This window comes from Papio anubis, chromosome 20 (genome assembly GCF_008728515.1).
Source record: "Papio anubis isolate 15944 chromosome 20, Panubis1.0, whole genome shotgun sequence".
NCBI classification, from domain to species: domain Eukaryota; kingdom Metazoa; phylum Chordata; class Mammalia; order Primates; family Cercopithecidae; genus Papio; species Papio anubis.
In genome coordinates this window covers 34,485,054-34,512,300 of record NC_044995.1, presented here as the reverse complement: position 1 = coordinate 34,512,300, position 27,247 = coordinate 34,485,054, and the positions used below count along the sequence as shown (strand labels likewise).

The window sequence follows — 27,247 nt, the reverse complement described above, 5'->3', positions numbered from 1 at the left end:
CCATCTCATACATTGATCCACAACTTAATCCACCTGTCCAATCATGCATTCTTCCATACAACCAACCATCCATCCACCCATCAATTTATCCATCCATCCATCTATTCCTCATCTGTCCACCAACTACTCACAACCATCCAGCTAAATACTCAGAAATTATGAACCCACTTATCAATACTTGCAATAGTTCAACCACACATCCTTCCATTCATCCACCCACCCACCCATTCATCCATTTGTCCATCTGCCTGTACATCCGTACATCCATCCATCCATCCATCCATCCATCCATCCATCTACCTATCTACCCATCCGACTATCAACAAGTTCACCTATCTACTCAATCTTCCTTCTAATAACTCAACCATACTTCCATCCATCCCGTCCAATACATCTTACTCTGCTCATCCAACATCTCATCTATCTACCCATTCAACCATCTATCCAGCAATCTATCTATCCATTCATCAAGTTATCCATCCATCATTCATCTATATCCATCCATCATCTAGCAATTACCCCCAAATCCACCCTTCCACACATCTATACTTCCAATAGTTCAGTCACATATCCATCCATCTGATCATCCATCCATCATACATCTAGCCACAAATCTACCCACTCATCCATCTATCCATCCATGTACTCACCCATCTCTCCATCCATCCTTTTATCTACTCATCACTCATTCATCTACTCAATCATTCATTCATTCACCAGCATTCATTCAACAAACTAGTTCCTGGGGATACAGTTCTTTCCAGGAACCCCAGGCAGCTGGAGGAGACATACCCAGACACAAACAGCCCAATCCTCAGTGGTTAGGGCTGGAATAGAAAGAAGAACCTGATGGTGAGTAGTGAGAGTCAACTTGGAGGCCAAGGAGGGCTTCTCAGAGGAGGTGACCCTGAATCTGGACCCTGATGGATAGTGAGGAGTTTTCCAGGTAAAGGGAATGGCATGGTGGGCAGTTTCAGAAGGCCAGGAGAGTGTGGATAGTGTGGCCAGAAAGAGGAAGAGCCGGGCAGGCAGGAATGGTGAGTGGAGGTGGTATGGGAGGGGCCAAGCAATGAACCTCACCTCATGCAGACAGGTGTACTGGACATGGTATGGGGCCACCTTCTCCTCGCCTTTGATCTCCACACTGATGTGGAGCCGGATGGCACCCGACACAGCAGATTTGTCAGTTCGCTTGTCTGCAGGGCAGAAAAGGATGACAGCGTCAGAACTTCCCACTATAGTCGTGGGCAATTTTTTTTTTTGAGACGGAGTCTTGCTCTTGTCGCCCAGGTTAGAGTGCAGTGGGGCGATCTCGGCTCACCGCAACCTCCACCTCCTGGGTTCAAGCGATTCTCCTGTCTCAGCCTCCCGGGTAGCTGGAATTACAGGTGCCTGCCACCATGCCTGGATAATTTTTGTACTTTTGGTAGAGACGGGGTTTCACCATGTTTGCCAGGCTGGTCTCAAACTCCTGACCTCAGCTGATCCACCCGCCTCAGCCTCCCATAGTACTGGATTACAGGCATAAGCCGCCGCGCCCGGCCAGCCGTGGGCAAATTTTTTTTTTTTTTTTTTTTTTTTGAGATCCGTCGTCCAGCTAATTTTTTATTTTTAGTAGAGACGGGGTTTCACCATGTTTGCTAGGCTGGTCTTGAACTCCTGACCTCGGGTGATCCACTCTCCTCGGCCTCCCAAGGCAATTTTTAATAGATGCACGATTCTGTAGTCCTCCCAGACTTCTGGAAGCTAAGGGCTTAGTGTCTCTCTTCTGATTGGCTCCCTAGGCTTGAGTCTCCCCGCTTAGGCTAGAATTCCTTAAGCCCTGTCTCTCCCTTCAAACAAGGACCCCAGACCTTTCTTCCTCACTCAGATCAAGTTCCTGGGTAGGTGCCTCCCTCCTTAGACTAGCAGCCCTAGGCCCTGCTTCTTTCCCAGTCTGAGCTCCCAGACCCTGCCTCCCCCATCAAATCATGCTCCCCAGAGACTACACATCTTAGACACGGTTCCTGGGTCTGTCCCTCTCTCCTCAGACTAGGACCCCTGGTCTTTTCTCCTGCCTCCCCCATCAGAATGGATAGCTAGATGTCCTCCAACCTAAGAGGTTCTGCTCACCTCTCTCAGGCTAGGTCCTTTCTACCCCCTCAGATTAGGCTCATACACTCTGCCTCCTCCATTAGATTGGACTCCCCAGATTCTACTCAACTTCTTTTTGAGACAGAGTCTCGCTCTGTCGCCCAGGCTGGAGTGCAGTGGTGCAATCTCGGTTCACTGCAAGCTCCGCCTCCCGGGTTCACGCCATTCTCCTGCCTCAGCCTCCTGAGTAGCTGGGACTACAGGCGCCCACCACCACACCCGGCTAATTTTTTTGTAAGACGGGGTTTCACCGTGTTAGCCAGGATGGTCTCGATCTCCTGACCTCGTGATCCGCCTGCCTCAGCCTCCCAAAGTGCTGGCATTACAGGCGTGAGCCACCGCGCCCGGCCTCAACTTCTTTACACAGGGTTCTTGGATCTGTAGCAGCCATCTCAGATTAGGATTCCCAAACAATACCTCCCTCTTTAGACTGGATTCTTTTCTTGTGGTGGGGGGTCGGGGGCACACAGAGTCTCGCTCCATCACCCAGACTGGAGTGCAGTGGCATGATCATAGCTCACTGCAGCTTCAACCTCCCAGGCACAAATGATGCTTCCACCTCAGCCTCCCAAGTGACTGGGACTACAGGCATGCATCACCACACCCAGCTATTTTTTTTTTTTTTAATGGAGACAAAGGCCTTGCTGTGTTGCCCAGGCTCGTCTCGAACTCCTGGGCTCAAGTGATCCTCCCATCTCAGCCACCCAACCAATGTGTTGGGATTACAGGTGGGAGCCACCATGCCCAGCCTGGATTCCTTTTTTTTCTTCTTTTTTTTTGAGACAGAGTCTCCCTTTGTTGCCCAGGCTGAAGTGCATGGCTTGATCTTGGCTTACTGCAACTTCTGCCTCCTGGGTTCAAGCGCTTGTCCTGCCTCAGCCTCCCCAGTAGCCGGGATTACAGGCGCGTGCCACCATGCCCGGCTAATTTTTGTTATTTTTAGTAGAGACAGGGTTTCGCCATGTTGGACAATCTGGTCTCAAACTCCTGACCTCAAGTGATCTGCCTGCCTCAGCCTCCCAAACTATTGAGATTATAGGTGTGAGACACTGCACCCGGCCATATTTGTTTTTTGAGAAAGGGTCTCTCTTTCCCGGGCTGGACTGCAGCAGTACGATCACAGCTCGCTGCAGTCTTCACCTCTCAGGCTCAGGTGATCCTCCCACCTTAGCCTCCAGAGTAGCTGGGACCACAGGTGAGTATCACCCCGCCTAGCTAATTTTTGTATCTTTTATAGAGATGGGGTTTCACTATGTTGCCCAGGCTGGTCTCAAACTCCTGGACTCAAGTGACTGGCCGCACCCAGCCTGGATTCTTTTTTTTTTTTTTGAGAGCGAGTTTTGCTCTTGTTACCTAGGCTGGAGTGCCATGGCACGATCTCAGCTCACTGCAACCTCGTCTTCTTGGGTTCAAGTGATTCTCCTGCCTCAGCCTCCTGAGTAGCTGGGACTACAGGCATAACTACGCGGGGACCTAATTTTATATTTTAGTGAGCCAGGGGTTTCTTTGGGGGTGAGTCGCTCACATGCACCCAGGCTGGAGTGCAGTGGCGGATCTCTCAAGCTCACTGCAAGCTCCGCCCTCCCGGGTCCACACCATTCTCACCTCAGCCTCCCGAGTAGCTGGGACTACAGGCGCCTGCCACCTGCAGCCGGCTAAGTTTTGTGTTAGTAAGTGGGGACTTCCCGCTGTGTTAGCCAGGATAGTGCCGATCTCCTGACACCCGTGATCTGCCCTCCCAAAGTGCTGGGATTACAGGCTTGAGCCACCGCGCCTGGCCTAGACGGGGTTTCACTATGTTAGCCAGGCTGGTCTCGAACTGCTGATCTGCCTGCCTTAGCCTCCCAAAATGCTGGGATTACAGGTGTGAGCCACCGTGCCTGGCCCCAGCCAGGATTCTTAAAGCTCAATCTTCTTTCTTAGATTTGGTTCCTAGGTCTCTGTCTCTCCCCTCAGGCTAGGATTCCCAGTTCTTGCTTCTTGCCTCCCCCATTAGACTAGGACACGGAGATTCTGTCCCCACCCTCCCTTCTAAGCTGAACTAAGAGGTTTCTGGGCTCTGCCCACCCTCCTGGCATGGGTGCTTCCTGCTCCCATCATATTGGGCTCCTAGACCCTGGATTCCCCATCAGATTATGGTCCTCGACCAAACTCCTCCTGAGAATGCATCTCTCCGCTCTTCATGGGCTCCAGTTCTGGCTGGATCCCTGGGACCCGTCCCCACCCCCTTCAGAACCCAGCTTCTCTCACCCAGGTTGTACCACACGTCCATCTCGCCGCTGAGCGTCCGCACCTCAATGATCGTCTGCCCCAGGAAATCATCAGATTCCCTCTTGAACCTCTGTTTCACGCGGGATTTGATGTCATCATCCTCGTCCCAGACGCGCACCTTGATGCGGTCGGAGGAATTGTGACATTCACTGTGGCAGGAGGAGGAGGCAGAGGCGGGGGTCAGGCGGCCAGTGTGAGTCCTATGCTTGGAGCCCTCTTTTGGCTGCCCCAGCAGGGTGCCCCACACGGGGCCAGGGACCTAGCCAGGCACTTACAAGTGGAAATTCTCCTCCCACACCGGGTTGAGGTTCCCATAGATGGTTTTTGTCCGTTTCTTGGTCTTCCCAACCTGGACGGTGACATAGGGGTCACTGGATCCCGTCTTGTCCTTTGCCTGCAAGCCCTGCGCGCAGACCACTGGAAGACACAGAGGGCATACACAAGTGTGCACTCTAGGAGCGAGGCATGCTGGGAACAGTCACTGCCACACGCTACAGGCCAATAATTGGGACACCTGCAGCATGGCTGGAGAGCAATGGCAGGGCACGCTGGGCTTGCTAGAGAGGTTTTTTGTTTGTTTGTTTCTGAGACTGAGTTTTGCTTGTCACCCAGGCTGGAGTGCAACCTCTGCCTCCCAGGTTCAAGCAATTCTCCTGCGTCAGTCTCCCAAGTAGCTGGGATTACAGGCACGTGCCACCGCGTCCGGGTAATTTTTTTGCGTTTTTAGTAGAGATGGGGTTTCACCATGTTGGCCAGGCCAGTTTCGAACTCCTGACCTCAGGTGATCCACCTGCATCAGCCTCAGCCTCCCAAAGTGCAGGGAGGGAGCCCCCAACCCATGAAGGATGGGAAGGTGCCCCAGCTGCCTCCTGCATGGGTAGGACCTCTCTCAGGTGTGAACTCTCTGAGGTCAGACACTCACAAGAACCCATTGTCCCCGATAGCTCCTGCTCATTAGCGCCCCCTGCAGGGTGCCTTCCCTTCCTAACTCACCACCCCAGTTCCATCCTGGGGTCACCCACTGGATAACCCATATACCCTGAAATCCTCATCCTGGGGTCTGTTTATGGGGAAACCCACATGAGGCTGGGTGTGGAGAAATGCCAGTATCCTCACCCCTGAGTGGGGTCACACTGAGCTGCATGCTCGACGTTGTCACCAATGGCCCCATGATGGGCTGAGCCCGTTGCCCATAGCATTGTCTGCTCAAGGCATCGCCTTCAGGACTCCTTCCATCCCTGTCTCAAGTCCTTGCCCCTCACCAGGACTTTCTGGGGTCACTTTCCAGATAAACTATGCACCCTCAATTCCTCTTCTTGGGGTCTCACTCTGGAAGGCACCATCCAAGACGCACCCAGATACAGTGCCCTGAACAGGCATTTGGAGGCACGCATGTCCCCCCACATGCGTGCATAGGCGGAGATGGGATGGAATGCACGAGACTGAGTGCACGCTGCAAAGGAGAGGGACCTGGCCATGGGACAGGGCATGAGACAGGTCTCAGAGGGTGGAGAAGGAGGGGCCCTGTGGTGGCCCACGTCCCCTCACCGGTGATGCTGATCTTGGCGGACCACTTGGACGTGCCGTCCAGCACGCTCTGCTTGACTGCCTTCATCTGTTGCGTGTGCGCCGTCTTGGTCACCGCGAAGATCTCCTGGATGAGCTCGAAGATCTCGGGCTTGTTGCGCTCCCGGATCTTCATGCGGTCCTTGAGCACCATGATGATGTTCTGCGTCCGGTCCTCCGCCCCGTGCTTGGAGCTCTTCTCCGCAGCCCCTGAGGACGCCCGAGGCCGGCGCTGACCCCAGTGCCCCTGCCTAGTGGCTCCTCACCAAGGTGAGAGCTCCGCCCCCACTCATCAACTGCGGGAACTCAGATGTCACCCCCTGAAGCCGGTTTCCTACCTACTCTCTGTACACCCCACCCAGACCCTTCACCCTTTCACCTCCTCTCGGAGCCATGCTCCTCTGAGTCCCCATGTCCCTTCTCTGCCCCCCACCTCTTGGAGTCCTCACCCCTCTAAGGCCTCTTCCTTAAGCCCCACCCCTCTGAGTCCCCGCCCCCTCTGCATCCCACCCCTTTGAGTCTCCTCCCCCTCTCTGAGTCCCACAACTGTGAGTCTCCGGGCCCCTCTCTGAGTCCTTGCCCCCTCTGAGTCTCACCCCTCTGAGTCCCTGCCCCCTCTCTGAGCACCACCCCATCTGAGTCCCCGCCCCTTCTCTGAGCCCCACCCCTCTGAGTCCCCGCCCCCTCTGAGTCCCACCCTTCTGAGTCTCGCTGCCTGTCTGAGCCCCACTCCTCTGAATCCCCTCCGCATCTCTGATCCCCACCCCTGTGAGTCCCCTCCACATTTCTGAGCCCCTATGAGTCCCCTCCACATTTCTGAGCCCCTGTGAGTCCCCTCCACATTTCTGAGCTCCTTCCTTCTCTGAGACCCCTCCCTTTCTCTTGGTCCCACCTCCTCTGAGTCCCCTCCCCCTTCCAACCCCTCTCCTGCACAGTCCTCTCGTAGTCTGAACCCCTTCCCTCTCTGAGCCCCTCTTCCTCTCAGAGCTACCCCTAGCCAACCCATTTTATCCAGGGGAGCTGCCTCTTCTCACTAAGCCTGTCCTTTGCACAACCTAGCTAGTCCCTGAGCCCTGCCCCACTCCTCTCTGACACCCTCCCCGTTTCGTTCCCCATCGCTCGACCCCCTAGCCCTGCCCCCAAAGAGTCCTGCCTCTTTAACCCCACCCCCAGTTCCTCCCCTGCCTCACGACGCCCCGCCCCTTGCCCCGCCCCATGGTGCCCTACCCATCGCCTTGCCCCTTCAGCCTTTTCCCGCCATGCAAGCCCGGGGGCTCCCCACGCCAACCCACGACCCTGCGTTCAGGCCCTGCGCTCACGCTGCAGGCAGTCGGCGTTGAGCAGGTCCTGGCACTTTTCGTGGCACTTAACACCACACTCCGTGCAGCGCATGCCCTGCCTCGCGATGCCCCACAGCAGCCCCTCGCACTCGTAGCAGTAGGTGGGCGTGGTGGCCGTCCACACTTCGAAGTTGTGTGGCGTCGTGCACGAGATGGGGTAGATTAAGGCTTGCAGGGTCTTCTTGTAAACGTGGTTTTTCTGCAGGGAGGGAGGGGATGCTGTTTGTGGGGGCTAACCTGGCGCTGTCCCTGTCCTGCCCCACTCCGCCCCAGCACTGAACGCGGTAAGGTTCCAGCTCCTCCCCGGCCTCCACGCTGCCGGAATCCCCGCTGCCTTCTGCCAGTCTGTGTCACACACACACCCCTCCTCTTCCCAGGGACCCACAGAGGCTTGGACAATTCCAGAAGCTCCCAGCCCAGTCCATCCCTGACCCGGGCAAAAACGGGTGCCCCACGCACCAGCTCCTCGTTGTTCAACGTGCTGGAGGCCAAGGCCGAGGTGATGCCCGCTTTCCTGGACTGGACCAGGGACTAGGGAGGTCACAGAAGAGGGAGTCGGGGGTTGACATCCATGAGATTACCACCGGGAGAGTTCACAGCCACCGATGGGGCCAGCAGCCACATTTTGAAGCCACAACCGCAAATTGAAAACAGGTCACCGAGAGCATCCGGGCCAGACCCAACAAAGAATTAGGAGGTGACAGAGGCTTTGAGTTAGAAGGGGCCCTGGAAAGTGAGCAGCCCCACACCCCTGACTCACAGCATGCAATACAGTGGGACATGGCAAGGTTCCCCCAGAATCCATGAATTGGGGGCCTGTTAGAAGATCCCAGTGGGGGAGTTTGGGGAGAAGACCCCAAGGGGCCCATGTCGTCATCACTCACCATGGCCTGAAGTGTCCATGCAGCAAGTAGGGGTAGAAATCAGATTATATTAGTCTCACAGAATTCCTAGCTAGCCCCCAACCCCAGGTTGACCATGGGCAGTTCCACAGGTTGTGTACTGCTTATAGCAGGCCTGCTCTGCTCGGGGAGTAAAGGACGAGGGTGCTTACCAGGTCGCTCACGAGTGGGATAGGTTTTCTCTTGCGGATGTCTGGCATGCTGTCGATGATGATGAGACCACCCCCTGGGCTGTAAGACACAGAGGGACATTGAGGGCCCAGATGTCCCTATTCCTCACATAGACATCACTCAAGCCCTGGAGAGAATACTCAACCTTCGCAGGTGTTAAAGGGTTGAATTGGGTCCCGCAAGAAAAAGAGATGTTGATGCCCTAACCCCCACTACCTCAGAAGGTGACTTTATTTGGAAACGGGGTTGTCGGAGATGAATTAGTTGAGATAAGGTCATACTGGAGTAGGGTAGATGCTTAATCTAATATGACTGGTGCCCTTAGAAGAAGAGATACATGGGGAGAAGGCGGCTGCATGACGGCTGAGGCAAGGAGTGACATATCTACAAACCAATACTCGGTGGCCAAGGATTTCAAGCAAACTAGAAGCTAGAAGAGGCAGGGGAGGAATTCTCTTCTACAGATTTCAGAGGGAGCGTGGCCCTACCAATGCCTTGATTTCAGACTTCTGGCCTCCAGAACTGCGAGAGAATACATTGCTGTGGTTTTAAGCCTCCCGGTTGTGGTACTTTGTGATAGCAGTCCTAAGAAATGGAGACACCAGGCCTCAACCTCCTCATCTGAAAAATGGGCAGATGATGTAGTTGCCCACCTTGAATGAAAACGTGAATTAGGCCGGGCGCGGTGGCTCAAGCCTGTAATCCCAGCACTTTGGGAGGCCGAGGCGGGCGGATTACGAGGCCAGGAGATCGAGACCATCCTGGCTAACAAGGAGTTGAAACCCATCTCTACTAAAAATACAAAAAAAAAAAAGCTTAGTCCCGGAGGCGAGAGGTGGTAGAGCCTGTAGTCCCAGCTACTCAGGAGGCTGAAACAGGAGAATGGTGTGAACCGAGTCAGACTTGCAGTGAGCGGAGATCAGCGCCCTGCACTCAGCCTGGGCGACAGAGCAAGACCTCCGTCTCAAAAAAAAAAAAAAAAGAAAATGTAAATTAAGGCAAAATCTAAAATGATATACTACAAAATATAGATGAGGGCGGGTGTGGCTGAAAACTCAGCCTATAATCCTAGAACTTTGGGAGGCCAAGGCAGGTGCATCACCTGAGGTTAGGAGTTTGAGAGCAACCCTGACCAACATGGTGAAACCCGTCTGTACTAAAATACAAAAATTAGCTGAAGTGGTGGTGGCGCGTGCCTGTAATCCCAGCTACTCAAGAGCTGAGGCAGAGAATTGCTTGAACCCGAACAGAGTTGCAGTGGAGAGTTGAGATTGTGCCACTGCACTCAGCCTGGAGTGACAGAGTGAGATTCTGTATCAAAAAATAAAATAAAATAAAATAAAAATAAATAAAAATAAAACCTTTCTTGGCTCACTGCAAGCCTCCCCTCCCAAGTGTAGCGATTCTCCTGCCTCAGCTCCCCAAATAGCTGGGATTGGAGTGCCCACCACCGTGCCTGGCTAATTTTTGTATTTTTAGTAAAAACAAGGTATCACCATGTTGGCCAGGCTGGTCTCAAACTCTGACCTCCAGGCGATCAGCCCACCTTGGCCTCTCAAAGCTGAGATTACGAAGTCAGCCACCGTGCCAGACTTCTTTTGAGACAAGATCTCATTCTGTCACCCTAGGCTGGAGTGCAGTGGTGCAATCCGCGGCTCACTGTAGCCTCCCACACTCCTGGGCTCCAGCAATCCCTCCCACCTCAGCCTCCTGAGTAGCTGGGACCACAGGTGTGCATGCAACACCTAGTTGTTATTTATTTATTTTTTAAGATGGAATCTGCTCTGTAAGCCCAGGCTGGGAATGCAATGGCATGATCTTGGCTCACTGCAACCTCTGCCTCCTGGGTTCAGGCAATTCTCCTGTCTCAGCCTCCCAACTAGCTGGGATTACAGGTGCCCACCACCACACCTGACTAATTTTCTGTATTTTTAGTAGAGATGGGGTTTCCTCCCCTCATGTGGGCTGGTCTCAAACTCCTGACCTTGGGTGATCCACCCGCCTCGGCCTCCCAAAGTGCTGGGATTACAGGCATGAGCCACTGCACCCGGCCCACATGCAGCTAATTAAAAAAAATTTTTTTTGTAGAGACGGGGGGGGTCTCACTATGTTGCCCAGGCTGGTCTTGAACTCCTAGCCTCAAGCGATTCTCCAGCCTCAGCCTCCCAAGTGGCTGGGGTTACAAGCATGCACCACGACACCTGGCTGATTTTTGTTTTTTTGTTTTTTTGTTTTTTTGAGGCGGAGTCTGGCGCTGTGTCACCCAGGCTGGAGTGCAGTGGCGCGATCTCGGCTCACTGCAAGCTCCGCCTCCCAGGTTCACGCCATTCTCCTGCCTCAGCCTCTGGAGTAGCTGGGACTACAGGCGCCCGCCACCACGCCCGGCTAGTTTTTTGTATTTTTAGTAGAGACGAGGTTTCACCATGTTAGCCAGGATGGTCTCGATCTCCTGACCTCGTGATCCGCCCGCCTCGGCCTCCCAAAGTGCTGGGATTACAGGCTTGAGCCACCGCGCCCGGCCGATTTTTGTATTTTTTAGTAGAGACGGGGTTTCACCATGTTGGCTTGGCTGGTCTTTTTTTTTTTTTTTTTTTTTTTTGAGACGGAGTCTCGCTCTGTTGCCCAGGCTGGAGTGCAGTGGCGCGATCTCGGCCCACTGCAAGCTCTGCCTCCTGGGTTCGCACTATTCTCCTGTCTCAGTCTCCCAAGTAGCTGGGACTACAGGCACCCGCCACCATGCTCGGCTAATTTTTTGTATTTTTAGTAGAGACGGGGTTTCACCGTGTTAGCCAGGATGGTGTCGATCTCCTGACCTCATGATCCGCCCACCTCAGCCTCCCAAAGTGCTGGGATTACAGGGGTGAGCCACCGTGCCCGGCCGGCCTGGCTGGTCTTGAACTCCTGACGTCAGGCTTCAGGAGTTCAGCCTCCCAAAGTGTTGGATTACAGGCGTGAGCCACCACGCCTGGCCCCAAAATGTTTTCATTGGCCAATGAGATAGGTGCCTGCAGCCAACGATTCCAGACAAGCCCTGCAGGGCTATTCAACCTACAAAGCTTTTTGCAGGAGCCACCTGAGGCTTTGAGACTCCTAAACCACATCTTTTCGGTCTCTACTAAAAATACAAAAAACTAGCCGGGCATGGTGGCGGGCGCCTGTAGTCCCAGCTATTCGGAGGCTGAGGCAGCAGAATGGCGTGAACCCGGGAGGCGGAGCTTGCAGTGAGCCGAGATGGCGCCACTGCACTCCAGCCTGGGCGACACAGCGAGACTCCGTCTCAAAAAAAACAAAAAAAACAAAAAAAAACCACATCTTTTCTCGGCAGCCTCCCCCTGTCTGACAGGTTTCTCCTGAGAGCACATCCTTCATAAATCACGTGCACAGGAATCCCCATTTCAGGCCCTGCATCCAAGGCTCTCAAGCTGGGGCACCTTCTCATTTATTAAGCAATCCCAGTTGCTGTCTCCCTGCCTGTTTGCCAAGGACGTACAAGGAAGGTCACTATCGTGCTGCTATTTTAAAACCTGAGCATATTTTTAAAATATCTTGTGCATCCTCTCACCTGAAAATCCATAACATAAGAGGTTAGATGTGACCACATGCTCCACTGAAGACTAAACAACTATCTTTAATTAAAGAGCCCACAACTGTAGCAATCATCAAAGAGATTTAAAAATAGAAATCAAAGCAAAAATTTTGCTCCGGGATTACAAATGTATAGTGTATATTTCCCAATAATGTCTAGTCCTAATAGTATCTGCTTTATCTTACATTTATTTACCTATGTATTTGTTTGTTTATTTTTGAGACAGCATCCCGCTTTGTCACCCAGGTTGGAGTGCAGTGGTGCGATCTCGGCTCACTGTAACCTCAGCCTCTTGGGTTCAAGTAATTCTCTTGCCTCAGCCTCCCGTGTAGCTGGGATGACAGGTGCCTGTCACCACGCCCAGCTAATTTTTGTATTTTTAGTAGAGACAGGGTTTCACCATATTGGCCAGGCTGGTTTTGAACTCCTGACCTCAAATGATCCTCCTGCCTCGGCCTCCCAAAGTGCTAGGATTACAGGCACGAGCCACTGCACCCGGCCCTATCGTCAAAGATTACTGTCTTTTGCGTCTACGTGTGGTTGTGTACCTTATGAAAGTGACATATTTTGCCCAAGCTCAATTTGTCCTCTGTCTAAATGGAACCCCTCCCCATCCTCTCTGGGCTGAGGCTCAGGCGCAAACCAGCTTTGGGCTCGGGGTTCAAATCTTCCACCCACAGCTCACAGTTCCAATACTTACCCGCCTTTGAACCATAGCGATTTGGACATTTCTCCTTCACCCCGGGCCTGCAGGACAGACAAACAGATATGGTCAGTGTGGCTGTCCCTCCCCTTCCCAGAGCAGGCTCCACACCCACTTCTGACTCCCCTCTGGGCTGGGAGTCAGATGGCCTGGGTCCTAGTCCTGGCTGAGTGATTTTAGGAAGTTCCCTGGCTATCTCTGGGCCTTACTTTGTCCATCTGTAAGATGGGCTGGGGGAGAAAGAAGCTCCCTTTTTTCAACCACCTCAATGGACCTGTCTCTTCATTGCTTATTCCCTAAACCCCCTACAGTCTCACTTGTTCATCTGCTCTCTGGCCCCAGGCCCTTTCCAGGAGTTGTGACTTCAGCTTGTACCTCTTTCCACCTTCTGCAGCCAACCAGCCTCTATTTATCATTCAGGTCTCAGCATAGAACCGGGATCTATGCCCCCTACCTTCCCTCCATCTTGTAACTAAAGGGTTAACATGGGGGAGTCCTATGAGGAAGACAGGCAGTACTCTTCTGTTCTGAAATATTGAGGGTGTGTTTGGTTTTTTTAAAGACAGGGTCTTGCTATATTGCCCAGACTGGTCTTGAACTGCCGGCCTCATATATCTTCCTGCTTCAGCCTCCTGAGTAGCTGGGACTACACGCATGAGCCACCACACTCAGCTCCCGAAATATTTTTGAGATGGAGTTTCCCTTTTGTTGCCTAGGCTGGAGTGCAGTGGTGCAATCTCAGCTCACTGCAACCTCTGCCTCCTGGGTTCCAGCGATTCTCCTGCCTCAGCCTCCCTAGTAGCTGGGATTACAGGCGCCCACCACCACGCCCAGCTAATTTTTTGTATTTTTAGTAGAGATGGGGTTTCACTACGTTGGCCAGGCTGGTCTTGAACCCCTGACCTCAGGCGATCCACCCACCTCAGCCTCCCAAAGTGCTGGGATCACAGGCGTGAGCCACCATGCCCAGCTCTGAATTTTTTTTTTTTTTTTTTCTTTTAGAGATGAGGTCTCACTACGTTGCCCAGGCTGGTCTCAAACTCCTGAGTTCAGGTGATCCTCCCGTCTCAACCTCCCAAATTGCTGGGATTACAGGCGTGAGCTCCTGAAATATTGTTGAAATATTTTGGATGTCACTTTTCCTTAAGTGTCATCTCCTCCAGGGAGTTTTCCTGATTGCCTTGGATTAGTTTTGTGCTTTTCCTATGAAATCCAGAGAGCCCTCCATGTGTCTTTTTCTTGTCATATTACTAGTTCCAAACTTCCATATACAAGTTTTTCTTGTATATCACATAGTTCCAATAGTAGCTGCTATTTTTTCAATTTAATTTCTTGACGTAGTGAAAGTTATCCAATAGCCTTTTCACTGTGTACTCTTCCATCTGTCTCATTTAGAACCATATGTATGTATCGCTGAGTCAAAAAATAGATTTCTATTTTAAAACTGATGAGAAATTTCGTTTGGTATTTTTGTGGCTCTGATATTTGATGGTCTAAACCTCTGGAAGCCTGTTTAGAATCTCCTCCTGCCAATCCTACTGCAGTTTGGAGGGTAACCCTGGAGAGCAACACAGCTGTCCCCAGCCCAGGGTGAGCTGAATGAAAGAATAAATCAATGGCCTCAATCCTGCTGCCCATCTGAACAGTCACCTTGACCCTGATGCTAATTCCTTCCCTTGATTCCTACTCCCCTACTGACCCAGCCCCAGACCTTTCCCTAACCCTGACGATGACTTCCAATTTGACCCTAAGCACTGACCCCTTTGCCTAACACCAATTCTAACCCTGACCTCTGATCTTTGATAGCTGAACTAACCCTGACCTTGATCCCTAACCATGACTTCAGCCCTGTTTCAGCCCCAGTTTTCTCTCCTCCCTCTTGACTTAGAAACCCCAGGCTGACACTAGGGAGGAGGTTGGGCTGGGGATGGGTGGGACCAGACTTGGTGTGGGGTTTGAGAGTGAGCATAGCCAGGCTAGTGTGGACAGGTCATGGGGATACCCTGGGCTGTGTGCGTGCGTAGCTAAGGAAGGGTCAGGGTGGGTGTTGCATGGGCACAGTGTGCGGACTGCACTAGGCATACCCAGGCTAGGCTTGGGTGCAGGTGGGGTGTTGGGCGTGGCCAATTTAGGTGTGGGTGTGGCCAAACCATGTGTGGGCGTGGCATTGGGCATGGCCTGGCTGAGTGTGGCAGGGGCATGGCTGGGCGTGTCACTCACCTCCTGCAGCTGCATCCGCACCTTGTTGAAGGCACGCAGCCAGTTGGCCTTGGCCCTGGACATGGAGTCCTGCCCCTCCTGGCCTTCCTCATCCTCTCTCGGCCTGAAACTGAGGCAGGGAACGCTATGAGGCTCCGGGCTGGCTCTCCATGACTCCTGACCTTCCCTCGACCCTCCAGCTGTGAAAGTGATGCACGGCTCCCCATGGTATCTCTGACCCCTCAAAGACATGGGGACCCACCTGTGTCCCCTGGCCCACCTCGGTGCCCCTCACCCCTTCCCACACACCCAACGCTTCTCTGACACTTCACTGTTCCCCAGCTTCCTTTCCACCAGCCCAGTCCCTCTGGCACCCCATTTACCCAGGATCTTGACCTCCCTGAGCCCAGCAACCCCTAAGGTCACAACCTCTAAGACCCCTTCATGACGCCCCTGAACCCTCTTTGACCCCTGTACTCTGCTCTGTCACCTCTGATCCCTTTAAGAAACCCAAGGGCCTGTGACAACTTCAGCCCTGGCAACTGCCCAGGTTCACACTGACCCCGTCACAGCCCTATTGACCCTGTGACCTTCTGGCAGCCCCTCTGGCCCCTTGGTCCCCTCCTGTTACCTCTCCTCGGCCTTGGGGGGCTCAGCCTCAGCGATCTGCTCAGCTGCAGGCACCTCCTCGGGTGTGGCTGGCTTGGGGGCCACCTTGGCCGTGTCGGGGGCCTCGGTGGGTGCCAATGGGGCCTTGTCCTCCTTCCCTGGGGCAGCTGGCGGGAGGCTGATGCGTTTGAAGTCTTTGGGCTCAGCCACAGCCACCTCTTCACGCTGGGCATAGCTGCCCAAATCGTCAGGCACCTCCTCCTCCTCCTCCAGCTCCTCCTCGTCTTCAGGCAGCTCCTCCTCCTCCAGGAAGTCCTCCAGGTCCTCCTCCAGCTCCTCCTCATCCTGGTCCCAGCGAGGTGAGTCTTTGTGATAGCTGACCGAGCTGTGGCAGGAGTGGTAGGAGTCCCGGTCCCGCTCGTCCTCCATCTCGGAGCCCTGCAGGCTGTGCTCATCGGGGTCGAAGTCCTCACTCAGCTGAGAGCTTCCCTGGCTCAGCTCCGCTGAGGAGGCGTAGCGGCTGCTACCTGTGGGGCTGTGGGGATGAAACAGGGTTCAGGCGCCGGGGTACTGAGTCACTGCCCACCTGAGCCCCAGTCACACAGGCATTGACTCATCACCGATTAAGTACCTACTCTGTGCCACGTCCTGCTCTAGGGGCCAGAAAACACAGCCATGATCAGAAAAAATAAAAATTGCCCCTTTTGGCCGGGCACAGTGGCTCACGCCTGGAATCTTAGGGAGGCTGAGGTGGGCAGATCACCTGAGGTCAGGAGTTCAAGACCAGCGTGGCCAACATGGCGAAACCCTGTCTCTACTAAAAATACAAAAAATTAGCTGGGCTTGGTGCCGTATGCCTGTAATCCCAGCTACTCAGGAGGCTGAGGCAGAAGAATCACTTGAACCCGGGAGGCGGAGGTTGCAGTGAGCTGGGATCATGCCATTGCACTCCAGCCTGGGCAACAACAGTGAAACTCCATCTCAAAAAAAAAAATAAATAAATAAATAAAATAAAAAAAATCCCCGCTTTTGTGGCATTTGCGGTTTATGGAAGACAGGCAATTGACTGTGCTGGGAACTCAGGGTCAGCGCCATCACCACAGCTCCGCAGCACGTCTCCTGGCCTCCACCTCGAAAAAGTATAGGAAATGCATTCACTTCCCTGCCCTCAGCCCCACCCCAGGCCAGCCTCAGCTGTCTCTACCAGATGCTGTCCCCACAGTTCCTGCTTCCCTTGGAAGCCACAGGGAGTCGTAAATCCAATCACCTCCCTCCCCTGCTCTGAATCCTACCATGGCTCCCTAGTGCCTTGCAATAAAATCTGTGCTAGCCCTGCGTGGCCCATACCCTCCAAACTCCCCCTGCATACCTCCCTCCACTTCTCTCCACCTCCTCCATTCCAGCCACACCGGCCACCTCATTGTCTCTCCAACACCATAAACCTGTGTACTTGCCATGGTCTCTTCCTTGTCTGCTTTATCTAGAAAACTCCTACCCATCCTCTGGTACCCACTGAAACATCACTTACTTGTGCGAATGCCCCCCACTCTCTGGCCAGGTCAGGCCCTCGGTTATATGCTGCTTAGATGAACCCAGGATCGTGCTCAGCATCAACAGGAATATCTGTCTGTCTAAGTGCAGGCAGGGGAACATAGGGGCCGCCACTCAGCCCTCTTCTAATCATTCACTTAGTCACTCAACAAACCTTATCATCTCCTGATTAGATACCTCCTCCAATCTTAGTGCCTGGGACCCTCTTCCCTGGCCAGCCTCAGGGATGCTAGAGGAATAAAAAGGGGTTCAACACCAGCCTGGGCGATGGAACAAGACCCCCATCTCTACAAAAAAATAAAAATAAATTAGCTTGGTGTGGTGGCCTGTGCCTGTAGTCCCAGCTACTGGGGAGGCTGAGGTGGGAGGATCGCTTGAGCCCAGGAGTTCAAGGCTGCAGTAAGTCACGATGGTGCCACTGCACTCCAGCCACCATGCCTGGCTGTGTAGAATTTTCTTGCAAGATTTTGGGTAAAGAAAGAGGCTGGGCCGGGCGCGGTGGCTTAAGCCTGTAATCCCAGCACTTTGGGAGGCCAAGACGGGCGGATCACGAGGTCAGGAGATCGAGACTATTCTGGCTAACACGGTGAAACCCCGTCTCTACTGAAGAATACAAAAAACTAGCCGGGCGAGGTGGCGAGTGCCTGTAGTCCCAGTTACTCGGGAGGCTGAGGCAGGAGAATGGCTTAAACTTGGGAGGCGGAGCTTGCAGTGAGCTGAGATCCGGCCACTGCACTCCAGCCTGGGTGACAGAGCCAGACTCCGTCTCAAAAAAAATAAAATAAAATAAAATACAAAAATAAAAAAAAAGAAAGAGGCTGGGTGCAGTGGTTCACCCCTGTAATCCTAGCACTTTGGGAGGCCGAGGTGGGCAGATCACTTGAGGTCAGGAGTTTGAGACCAGCCTGACCAACATGGTGAAACCCTGTCTCTACTAAAAGTACAAAAATTAGCTGGGCTTGGTGGTGGCATGTGCCTGTAATCGGGAGGTGAGGCAGGAGAATTGCTTGAACCTGGGTGGCGGAGGTTGCAGTGAGCCGAGATGGTGCCACTGCACTCCAGCCTGGGTGACAGAGCAAGACTCCATCTTAAAAAAAAAAAGGAAAAGAAAACAAGGGCTCATTCCCAAAAGAAAATGTGAATTCTGCCCTCCTGGAACTCCACCTCCAGCTCCGTCCAGCCCCCAACCTCTCTCTCCACTCCAGGAGACACAGCAGGACCCTCATACACGTGCACACTGCACTCCACGGCACCTACCTGAGGGCCTGCGGCTCAGAGAACTCCTCATAACTGTGCATGGAGTCGCTGTAGGATTCCCGGGAGCCCAGGGGTGGTGGGCGAACAGAATACTGGTGGACTGAGGCGTTGGGTTGCGACGTAGTGTAATAGGGCGGCGGGATGCTGTTGCTCGTTTCACTGCGGTAGTCACTGTCGCGATCATCCACTGCACTGTCGGGGTCATCGTCTGGAAGAGAGAGGAGGTATGGGAAGAGGGTGAGGAAGAAAGAGTGCACATGATGGCGGCCAATATAGTTTCCCAGACTTAGGGTGCTGCTACTGAAGAAGAGAATTTTTTACTAGTATGGATAAAGAATTGTGGGTCATGTTAATAGAGATTTAGGCTTCAGAACAAGGGAGGTGAAAACCCTACTTTGCTTTATGTGGGTCAAATTGGACCTACAGTCTAGGTGCTAGTGTAGGTTCTCCAAGGTGAAGAAAACAGGGACAAAATAGAGGGCATCCTTCAGCTCAAATGTGAGGAACAACTTTGTTCAAGGTCAGGATCTCTGAAAATGAGATGGGATTTTTTCCGCTGGACAGTTAGTTTCCATAACAGGAGTCACACAAACAGGAGGAAGTTGGAGGAAGATCAGGAGTTCAAGGTGGAGGGAATGCCCTTTAACCCTTAGGGATTTCCTGATATCTGAGGGAGAGGACCCCAGACCTGAACTTACATGTGCAAGAACTAAGAAGATGCTGAGACATGGTTCTGTCTGTTTCAAAAAGGATTAGATTCTTAGCTTGGCAAAACCACCACACACTCAGAATCTATTGCTAAAATGGAATATGGTAGAGTTGCCAAACTTCATGTTTAATAAGAACTAAAAGATATTTTGGTTTAGTTTGGTTTCCTTAGAAAAAAGAACAGTTTGTTTTCTAAATCCTAAAAAAAAAATTCCAATTCTAAAAGCCACATGTCTGGGTGGTGGCATAATTGGGGATTGTACATTTTCTTCTTTATTCTTTGCTGTACCTTCTGAAAAAAAAGATTTCAATAATGCAATCTTTTTAATTTTTTTAATTAAAAAGAATGATAAAAGTAAAGCAAAGGCTGGGCACAGTGGCTCACACCTGAAATCCCAGCACTTTGGGAGGCCGAGATGGGCGGATCACGAGGTCAGGAGATCGAGACCATGCTGGCTAACACGGTGAAACCCCGTCTCTACTAAAAAATACAAAAAATTAGCCGGGCGAGGTGGCGGGCGCCTGTGGTCCCAGCTACTCGGGAGGCTGAGGCGGGAGAATGGTGTGAACCCAGGAGGCGGAGCTTGCAGTGAGCTGAGATCCGGCCACTGCACTCCAGCCTGGGCGACAGAGCCAGACTCTGTCTCAAAAAAAATAAATAAATAAAAATAAAAATAAAAAATAAAAAAATAAAAAAATAAAAAAATAAAAATACAAAAATTAGACGGGTGTGGTGGCAGGTGCCTGTAATCCCAACTCCTTGGGAGGATGAGGCAGGAGAATCTTTTGAACCCAGGAGGCGGAGGCTGCCACAAGCCAAGATCACACCTCTGCACTCCAGGCTGGGTGACACAGAGCCTGTCTCCAAAAAACAAAATAAAATAAAAGTAAAGTAAAATGTAGTCCATGGGCCAGGTGCAGTGGCTCATGCCTGTAATCTCAGCACTTTGGGAGGCCAAGGCAGGAGGATCACTTGAGCCCAGGAGTTCAAGATCAGCCTGGGCAACAGCAAGACCCCATCTTTTTTTTTTTTTTTTTTTTTTTGAGACAGAGTCTCACTCTGTTGCCCAGGCTGGAGTGCAGTGGCACAAGCTCCGCTCACTGCAAGCTCTCCTGCCTCAGCCTCCAGAATAGCTGGGACTACAGGCGCCTGCCACCACGTCCGGCTAATTTTTTGTATTTTTAGTAGAGACGGGGTTTCACTGTGTTAGCCAGGATGGAGTAAGACCCCATCTCTTTAAAAAATTTAAAAATTAGCTGGGTGTGGTGGTGGGCGCTTGTAGTCCCAGCTATTTGGGAGGCTACGGCAGGAGCATTGCTTGAGCCCAGGAGATCGAGGTAGCAGTGAACTATGATTACGCCACTGCACTGCAGTCTGGGCGACAGAATGAGACCCTGTATCAAAAAAAAAAAAAAAAAAAAAAGTAGTCCATGAAGAAAACATGAGAAGTATGGGGTAGGGGAAGAGGATGTGAAAAAATGAATAAACGCCCAGACCCCAAAGTCTCAGAGCAATGAGTGAAACCTTCAGACTTTTGCTGTATTCATCCATTCATTTAGACAGAGTCTCTCTCACTTGGGCTGGAGTGCAGTGGCGCTTTCATAGCTCACTGAAGCCTCGACCTCCTGGGCTCAAGAGATCCTCCCACCTCAGACTACAGAGTACCTGGGACCACAGGTACGCACCACCACGCCCAGCTAATTTTATTTACTTATTATTTTGTAGAGATGGGATCTTGCTATATTGCCCAGGCTGATCTTGAACTCCTGGGCTCAAGCAATCTTCCCGCCTCAGCCTCCCAAAGTGCTGGGATTACAGGCATGAGCCACCTTGGCCGGCCAGCATTCTTTCTACCCAATTGTCCTTGACCGGGCTGAGATGTTTCCAGCCAAATTGCATGAGGCTGTGCACATGTTCACCCAGTTTTGTTTTTTTTTTTTTTCCCTGACAAATTATCTGCTTATGAAGGGTAAATTACTTTGAATTGAATTCTTTTTGCTTTTGCCCAGGCTCTGCTTTCTACTAAGTAGCTCTTGACCAAATTGCCTGCTTCTGGCTATTTTCAACCACTTTTGTTTTGACCCAATGGTCTGTTTTTAGCTCAATTGTCTTTCCTTTTTGACCCAATTATCTATCAGCTTTTTTTTTTTTTTTTTGAGGCGGAGTCTCGCTCTGTCGCCCAGGCTGGAGTGCAGTGGCGGGATCTCGGCTCACTGCAAGCTCCGCCTCCCGGGTTCCCGCCATTCTCCTGCCTCAGCCTCCCAAGTAGCTGGGACTACAGGCGCCGCCACCACGCCCGGCTAATTCCCTGTATTTCAATGAGGAAGCCGGGGTTTCATTAACCAACCAGGATGGTCACCGATCTCCTGACCTGATCCCGTCGACCTCTAAAGATGCTGGACTCCAGGCTTTCGAAACCACAGCGCTCCGACATCATAAACTTTAGCTGCGTGGTGTTTTGTTCTGTTTGTTTTAGGGTTTTTTTTTTTTTTTTTTTTTTGAGACAGTCGCTTTATCCTTAGGCTGGAGTGCAGTGGTGCGGTGGGCTCACTGGCCTCCGCCTCCCAGTTCCGCGCCATTCTCCTGCCTCCCAGCCTCCCGAGTAGCTGGGACTACGGCCGCCACCACCTGGCTAATTTTTGTATTTTAGTAGAGGCGGGGGTTTGCATTGTAGCCAGGATAGTGTCCCGATCTCCTGACCTCGTGATCAAAAGCCCACCTCTCCCGGTTCCCAAAGTGCGGGATTTGGGCGAGCCACGCGCCCGGCGGGGTTTTGTTTTGTTTTGTTTTTTTGGGAGAAGCCGGGTCGCTCTGTCGCCAAGGCTGGGTACGGTGATGCGTCTGCCTCACTGCAAGCTCCGCCTCCCGGAGTTCCAGCCATTCTCCTGCCTCAGCCTCCAGAAGTGGCTGGAGCTACAGGCACCACCCGCCACCTGCTTGAGCTAGTTTTGTATTTTTTAGTAGGGGCGGGGGTTTCACGTGTTGGCTTCCAGGGATGGTCTCGATCCTCTCCTGACCTCGTGAATCCGCCCGTCTCCGCCTCCCAAAGTGCTGGGATTACAGGCGTGAGCCACCCAGCCTTGACCAAGGAGTTTTTTTTTTTTTAAGAGAAGGGGAGTCTCGCTCTGTCACCCAGGCTAGAGTACAATGATGCTGACTCAGCTCACTGCAGCCTCCCACCTCCCAGGTTCAAATGATTCTTCTGACTCAGCCTCCCGAGTAGCTGGGATTACAGGCCGCGCACCACCATGCCTGGCTGTTTTTAGTAGTGACCAGGTTTCATCCTGTGGCCAGGCTGGTGTCAGAGCTCCTGACCTCAAGTAATCTGCCCTACCTCGGTCTCCCAAAAGTACTGGGATTATAGGCGTTGAGCTGCTCGCCTGGCCTGTCTTTGCTTTTGACCATACTGTTCGTTTGTGGCAAGTTAGTTTGTTATCAAGCACTTTATCTGCCAAGCATTCATTTTGGTGAAATTGATTTTGTTATCCTATTTATTTATTTATTTTAATATATTTTTTAGAAATGGGTCTCACACTGTTGCCTAGGCTGAAGTGCAGCCGCCTGATGGCAATTGCGCGCCAGGCCTCCTGGGCTCAAGCAATCCTCCCGCCTCAGCCTCCTGTGAATAGCTGGGACTACAGGGTGTACCACCACACCCTGGCCTTTTTTTTTTTTTTGTAGAGGTGGGGTCTTGCTGCTGTGTTGCCGGGCTGATTTCAAACTTTGGGGTAAACAATCCTCCCCGCTCATCTCCTGAAGTGTTGGAATTGTAGGTGTAGCTATACTGTGGCTGGCTAAATTGACTTTTTTTTTTTTTTTTTTGGGTTGAGTCTCATCTGTCACCCAGGCTGGAGTGCAGTGGTGCGATCTCCAGCTCAGATCACGATCTGACCTCAGTCGCCCACCCTCAAGCCTCCCAAAGTGCGGGATTACGTGACACCATTACCCAGCCCTAAATTGATTTTAATAACTTGTTTTGTCATTGTAGTGGACAGTGCATCAGCAGTTTCACTGGTCGGGAGATAGGTTTGTCCACCAGGATATAGGAAGAGTGAAGGACTTCCAGTTGGTTACAGAAAGAGAAGGAGCAGATTTATCCTCCAGAATAGAGGACTGGCCAGGCATGGTAACTCACACCTGCCTGTAATCCCAGCACTTTGGGCTGGGAGACAGGAGGATTGCTTGAGGTCAGGAGTTCAAGTCAGCCTGGCCAACATGGTGAAACCCCATCTCTACTAAAAATACAAAATTAGCCAGGCATAGTGGTGGCACCTGTAATCCCAGCCACTCAGGAGCTGAGGCAGGAGAGTACTTGAACCTGGGAGGTGGAGGTTGCAGTGAGGCAGAGATTGCACCACATACTCCCAGTCTGGGTGACAGGCAGAGACTCCATCTCAAAAAAAAAAAAAAAAAGAAAAAATAGAGACTGGGTCTCTACAGAGGCAGGAGTATGGGAGAAAGGGAGCAACTCCTTAGGGCACAGGTCTGGTCTGGCGGCTGGTAGGAACTAGGCACTGTAGGAGGTGGTAGTTGGAGTGAGTGAGTGAAGTTTCATCTGTATTTATAGTTGCCCATCCCAGCTGCATTTGCAGCCTGAGTTCGCCTCCTGTCAGATCAGTGGTGGCATTAGATTCTCACAGGAAGGCGAGCAGTGGCTCAAACTTGTAATCAGCCCTTTGAGGCCGAGGTGGATCACCTGAAGTCAAGAGTTCACAAGCCAGCCTGGCCAACATGGTGAAACCCCATCTCTATTAAAAATACAAAAAATTGGCCAGGAGGCGGTGAAACCGGCGTAATCCTAGCCTTTGGGAGGCTGAGACAGCAGACTGAATAAACGAGGTCAGAATCAAGGGCTCCTCCTAGCTAACTTGAAGGAAACCACATCTCTACTAAAAAATACAAAAAACAGCTGAAATTAAAGCGAGGCCTGTAGTCCCAACTGCAAGAGCTGAGGCAGGAGAATAGGACGTGAACCCGGGGAGGGCGAGGGCTGCAGTGAGCGAGATACGTGCCACTGCCCTCAGGCTAGGTGACAGAGTGAGACTCCTCTCAGCCAAAAAAAAGAAAAAGAAAAAAAGAAACAGATAAATGAACATTAAATTTAGGAGGGCGTGGCTTGCTTTCTTCCTGGGACAGCAAATGAAGATGGAAGGTGGAGATGTGAGTATGGTGAACCTAGGGGGTTAGTGAGGGTCTCAGCGTGCATCTCCCTGAGGTTCCTGGCCCACCCCTCTGTTTGGAGACCCCGGCCACCCACACTACCCTCTGAGTGACACTGGACCCATTTCCAAGCGGAGGAGAGGAAGATAGAGACCAAAGGCAGGGGGGGATACAGGAGAGAGAGGATGGGTTATACAGGGGGAGTGGCGGAGGGAGGCTACAGCACCCAGCTGGACACAGAGCAGGTTGTCGGTCTAAATGTCACTCCTCCAGGCTGAACCCCCACTACTTGGCGGTGCCCTCCCAGCAGACGGCGAGGTCTCCCAAGATGAGCACTAGCAGACAGGGGTACTGCAGGAAAGCTTGAAAGGGGGTCTGTAGCCAACCCTCTGGCCCCATGTGCTGGTCACAGGCTCCCTGCTTCCCTGTGTGATAGTGGGGAGGGGCCTTGCAGGATCACCAAGGTGCCCACCTTCCCATGGGCCTCCCAGAACATCAATCCAGGCTGACTGAGTACTTACTGTGCTGCTCACTTTGACAAAATAATTCCAGTTGCCTACAAAGAGAAGGGAGCAGAAATAATAAAGGGGAGCAGACAAAGGGTGGGTGTAGGAAGCAGGCCCCCTGCGGTCCTCCTCACTCTCCGCATCTGCTCCCCACCAAGAGCCCCTCTTGTGCAGAGTACCTTTCTAAGTATCACTTTCATTGCTGACACTTGCTGTGTCTCTGCTCTCCACCTTGGGAGGAAGGTGAGACAACTCCCTGTTGTTTGGTAAAACAACTTTTCTTTAATTTTTTTTGTTTTTGAAACGGTCTCCTCTGTCATCCAGCCTGGAGTGGAGTGAATTGCAATCATGGCTCACTGCAGCCTCTCCAATTCCCAAGCTCAAGTGATCCTCCCACCTCAGCCTCCCGAGTAGCTGGGATTACAGGCACCCACCACCATGTTCAGCTAATGTTTTGGTTCTTGGTAGTTTTTCTTTTTGTTTTTTATTACCCAGAGATGGAGTCTTGCTATGTTAGCCAAGGGTGGTCTCAAACACCTGGTCTCATGTGAGGCCGAGTAGCTGTGATTTACAGGCAGCATGAGCCACTGAGCCTGGCTCAGTTTTCAATGAGAGGAAAGGCTCCAGTCAGAAGAATGTGCTCGAAGTGGGTATCTGGGCCCAGGGTTTTTCTGACTATGAAGTCTGGGGTTAACAGGTCTCCCCAGTTTCCACCCTTTTCCTCTCCCAGCTCTTGGATAAGGAAAGACACACTCAATTGGAAACCCTAAGGTTTAAAAGTACCTCTGTTGGGTGGTCTGCTCATTTTACAGGGTGAGAACTAGGAGGCTCAGAGGATGCAGTGAGCAGCCAAAGTCACACAGCCTCTGAGCATCAGGGGCCAGGCGAGAACCCCTTTTGCCTATCATGTGTGCAGTACCTGGCACTTCACAAAAATGTCCTGGACCAGAGAGTCCTGGCTCCTCTGACCATTGACTGCTTCCTCTGGGAATGGGGGTGACAAAATACAGGGAGGACTTGTGGGTAAACACTGGTGGTGGTCTCCACTTCCCAAGAATAGAACTTGCCCTGGCTCCTAGTCCATCTGCCCAGGGACTCTCTGCCACTGCCTTCCCACCTCCCACTCTGCCTGGCCCCACCCCATTTGCAGCCTCTCCAGTGACCCCCACATTACCCAGAGGGGTTTGTAGTCCTTCCGGGCAGTGATGACTCCTCCCTGGCCAGGGGAGCCAAAGGGAACTTTCTCAATATCACACCCCAAGTTGGTGTAGAAACAGGATACTCCAGCTGGAGTTCCCCAAGCCCCCTCAACCCCACCTCCCATTACCACCACCCTCCTGGACAGCCACATGGTGGGGAACCTGAATCTCTAGGGGAAGCTGTGAGGGAGGGGAGGAAAAAAAGGAGGAGGCAAGGAAGAAACAAATGGAAAGGGGTTAGGCCGCAGTGAAACTCACACCTGTAATTAACACTTTGGGGAAGCTGAGGTAAAAGATTGGATCCACATGAGGTAAAAAATTTGAGACCAGCCCCTGGCCAACATGGCGAAACCCCATCTCTACTAAAATACAAAAAAATTAGCTAGGCGTGACATGTGCCTGTAATCCCACTGCTCAAGAGCTGAGTCACAAGAATCTGTAAAACCCAGGAGGCAGAGGCTGCAGTGGGCAAGATAGTACCATTACAGTCCAGTCTGGGTGACAGGGGGGCTCTATCTAAGAAGAAAGAAGAAGAAGAAGAAATAAATGGAAAGGAGAAGGAGTTGGCTGAAGAGTGGAAGTGGGGTTTGGTGTCCAGCAGGTGGGAGCTCACAGAAGGGCTATATGATTTGCTGCTTCTCCTCCCACCACAAAGCAATGGGAAGTCATTTTAAGGAGGGAGACAGCTCTTCCGTCCATGAAAGACCTTGTCTGGATGCATCTGAGTGTCGACCAGGGCCAAGGAAGATTAAAAATCTTGACAACTGTATGTGATGGAAATAGGAAGAAACGTGATCATCATCATCAACAGACAGGAGTGCAGTGGAAAGAGGAAACAAAGTTAAGGTCCCTCAGACCTGGTTTCAAATCTGGCTCTGCCACTTGGGTGTGTGGCCTTAGGTAAAATCATCTCCTCTTGGGCCTCAGTTTCTCCATCTAAGAAGAAAATGGGTAGTGAAACAGCCTTCATCTGTTATGCGTGTGCCCATTGTACAATATGCTGTAGGATCTTCTGTCTGCCTGTGTCTGTCTAAATACATCTGACTGTATGGGCTGCTCGGTTTGTACTTTGTGGCCCCGTGAATAGTTTGTGGAATGAGTTATCGCCCTCATCAGGATCCTGATGAATGGAAAGTAGAAGCATCTACGAAGTGTTTTCATATCTCTAGATGTCCTGGATCCTTCCAACCAGCCCAGCAGAGGGAGGGCTGTCAGATGCACCCTATTGGCCCACAAAGAGGGCCCTAAATATAGAAGAGGGACTACAGCCTGCCCATGACCACATAGCAAGGTGGGAATCAAGCCCAAGCCTCAGAACTCTACCTTCCCTTCCTTCCTTTCTTCCTTTCTTTCTTCCTTCACTTCCTTCCTTCCTTCCTTCAAAG

At 52.0% G+C, this 27,247-nt stretch overlaps 1 protein-coding gene across 1 annotated transcript in view; it reads right to left on the bottom strand.

Annotated features, from left to right (window-relative positions):
* Positions 1–27,247, bottom strand: part of UNC13A (unc-13 homolog A) — a 107,161-nt gene that overhangs the window by 40,327 nt on the left and 39,587 nt on the right. The window contains exons 7-18 of the mRNA XM_031659771.1: positions 18,289–18,496; positions 15,503–16,015; positions 14,893–15,001; positions 12,670–12,716; positions 8,365–8,443; positions 8,195–8,200; positions 7,770–7,841; positions 7,290–7,509; positions 5,953–6,180; positions 4,680–4,821; positions 4,384–4,553; positions 1,081–1,196 (exon numbers count right to left, since the gene is read on the bottom strand). Coding sequence (XP_031515631.1) covers positions 1,081–1,196; positions 4,384–4,553; positions 4,680–4,821; positions 5,953–6,180; positions 7,290–7,509; positions 7,770–7,841; positions 8,195–8,200; positions 8,365–8,443; positions 12,670–12,716; positions 14,893–15,001; positions 15,503–16,015; positions 18,289–18,496 — 1,910 coding nt within the window. The remainder of the gene's footprint in view (positions 1–1,080; positions 1,197–4,383; positions 4,554–4,679; positions 4,822–5,952; positions 6,181–7,289; positions 7,510–7,769; positions 7,842–8,194; positions 8,201–8,364; positions 8,444–12,669; positions 12,717–14,892; positions 15,002–15,502; positions 16,016–18,288; positions 18,497–27,247) is intronic.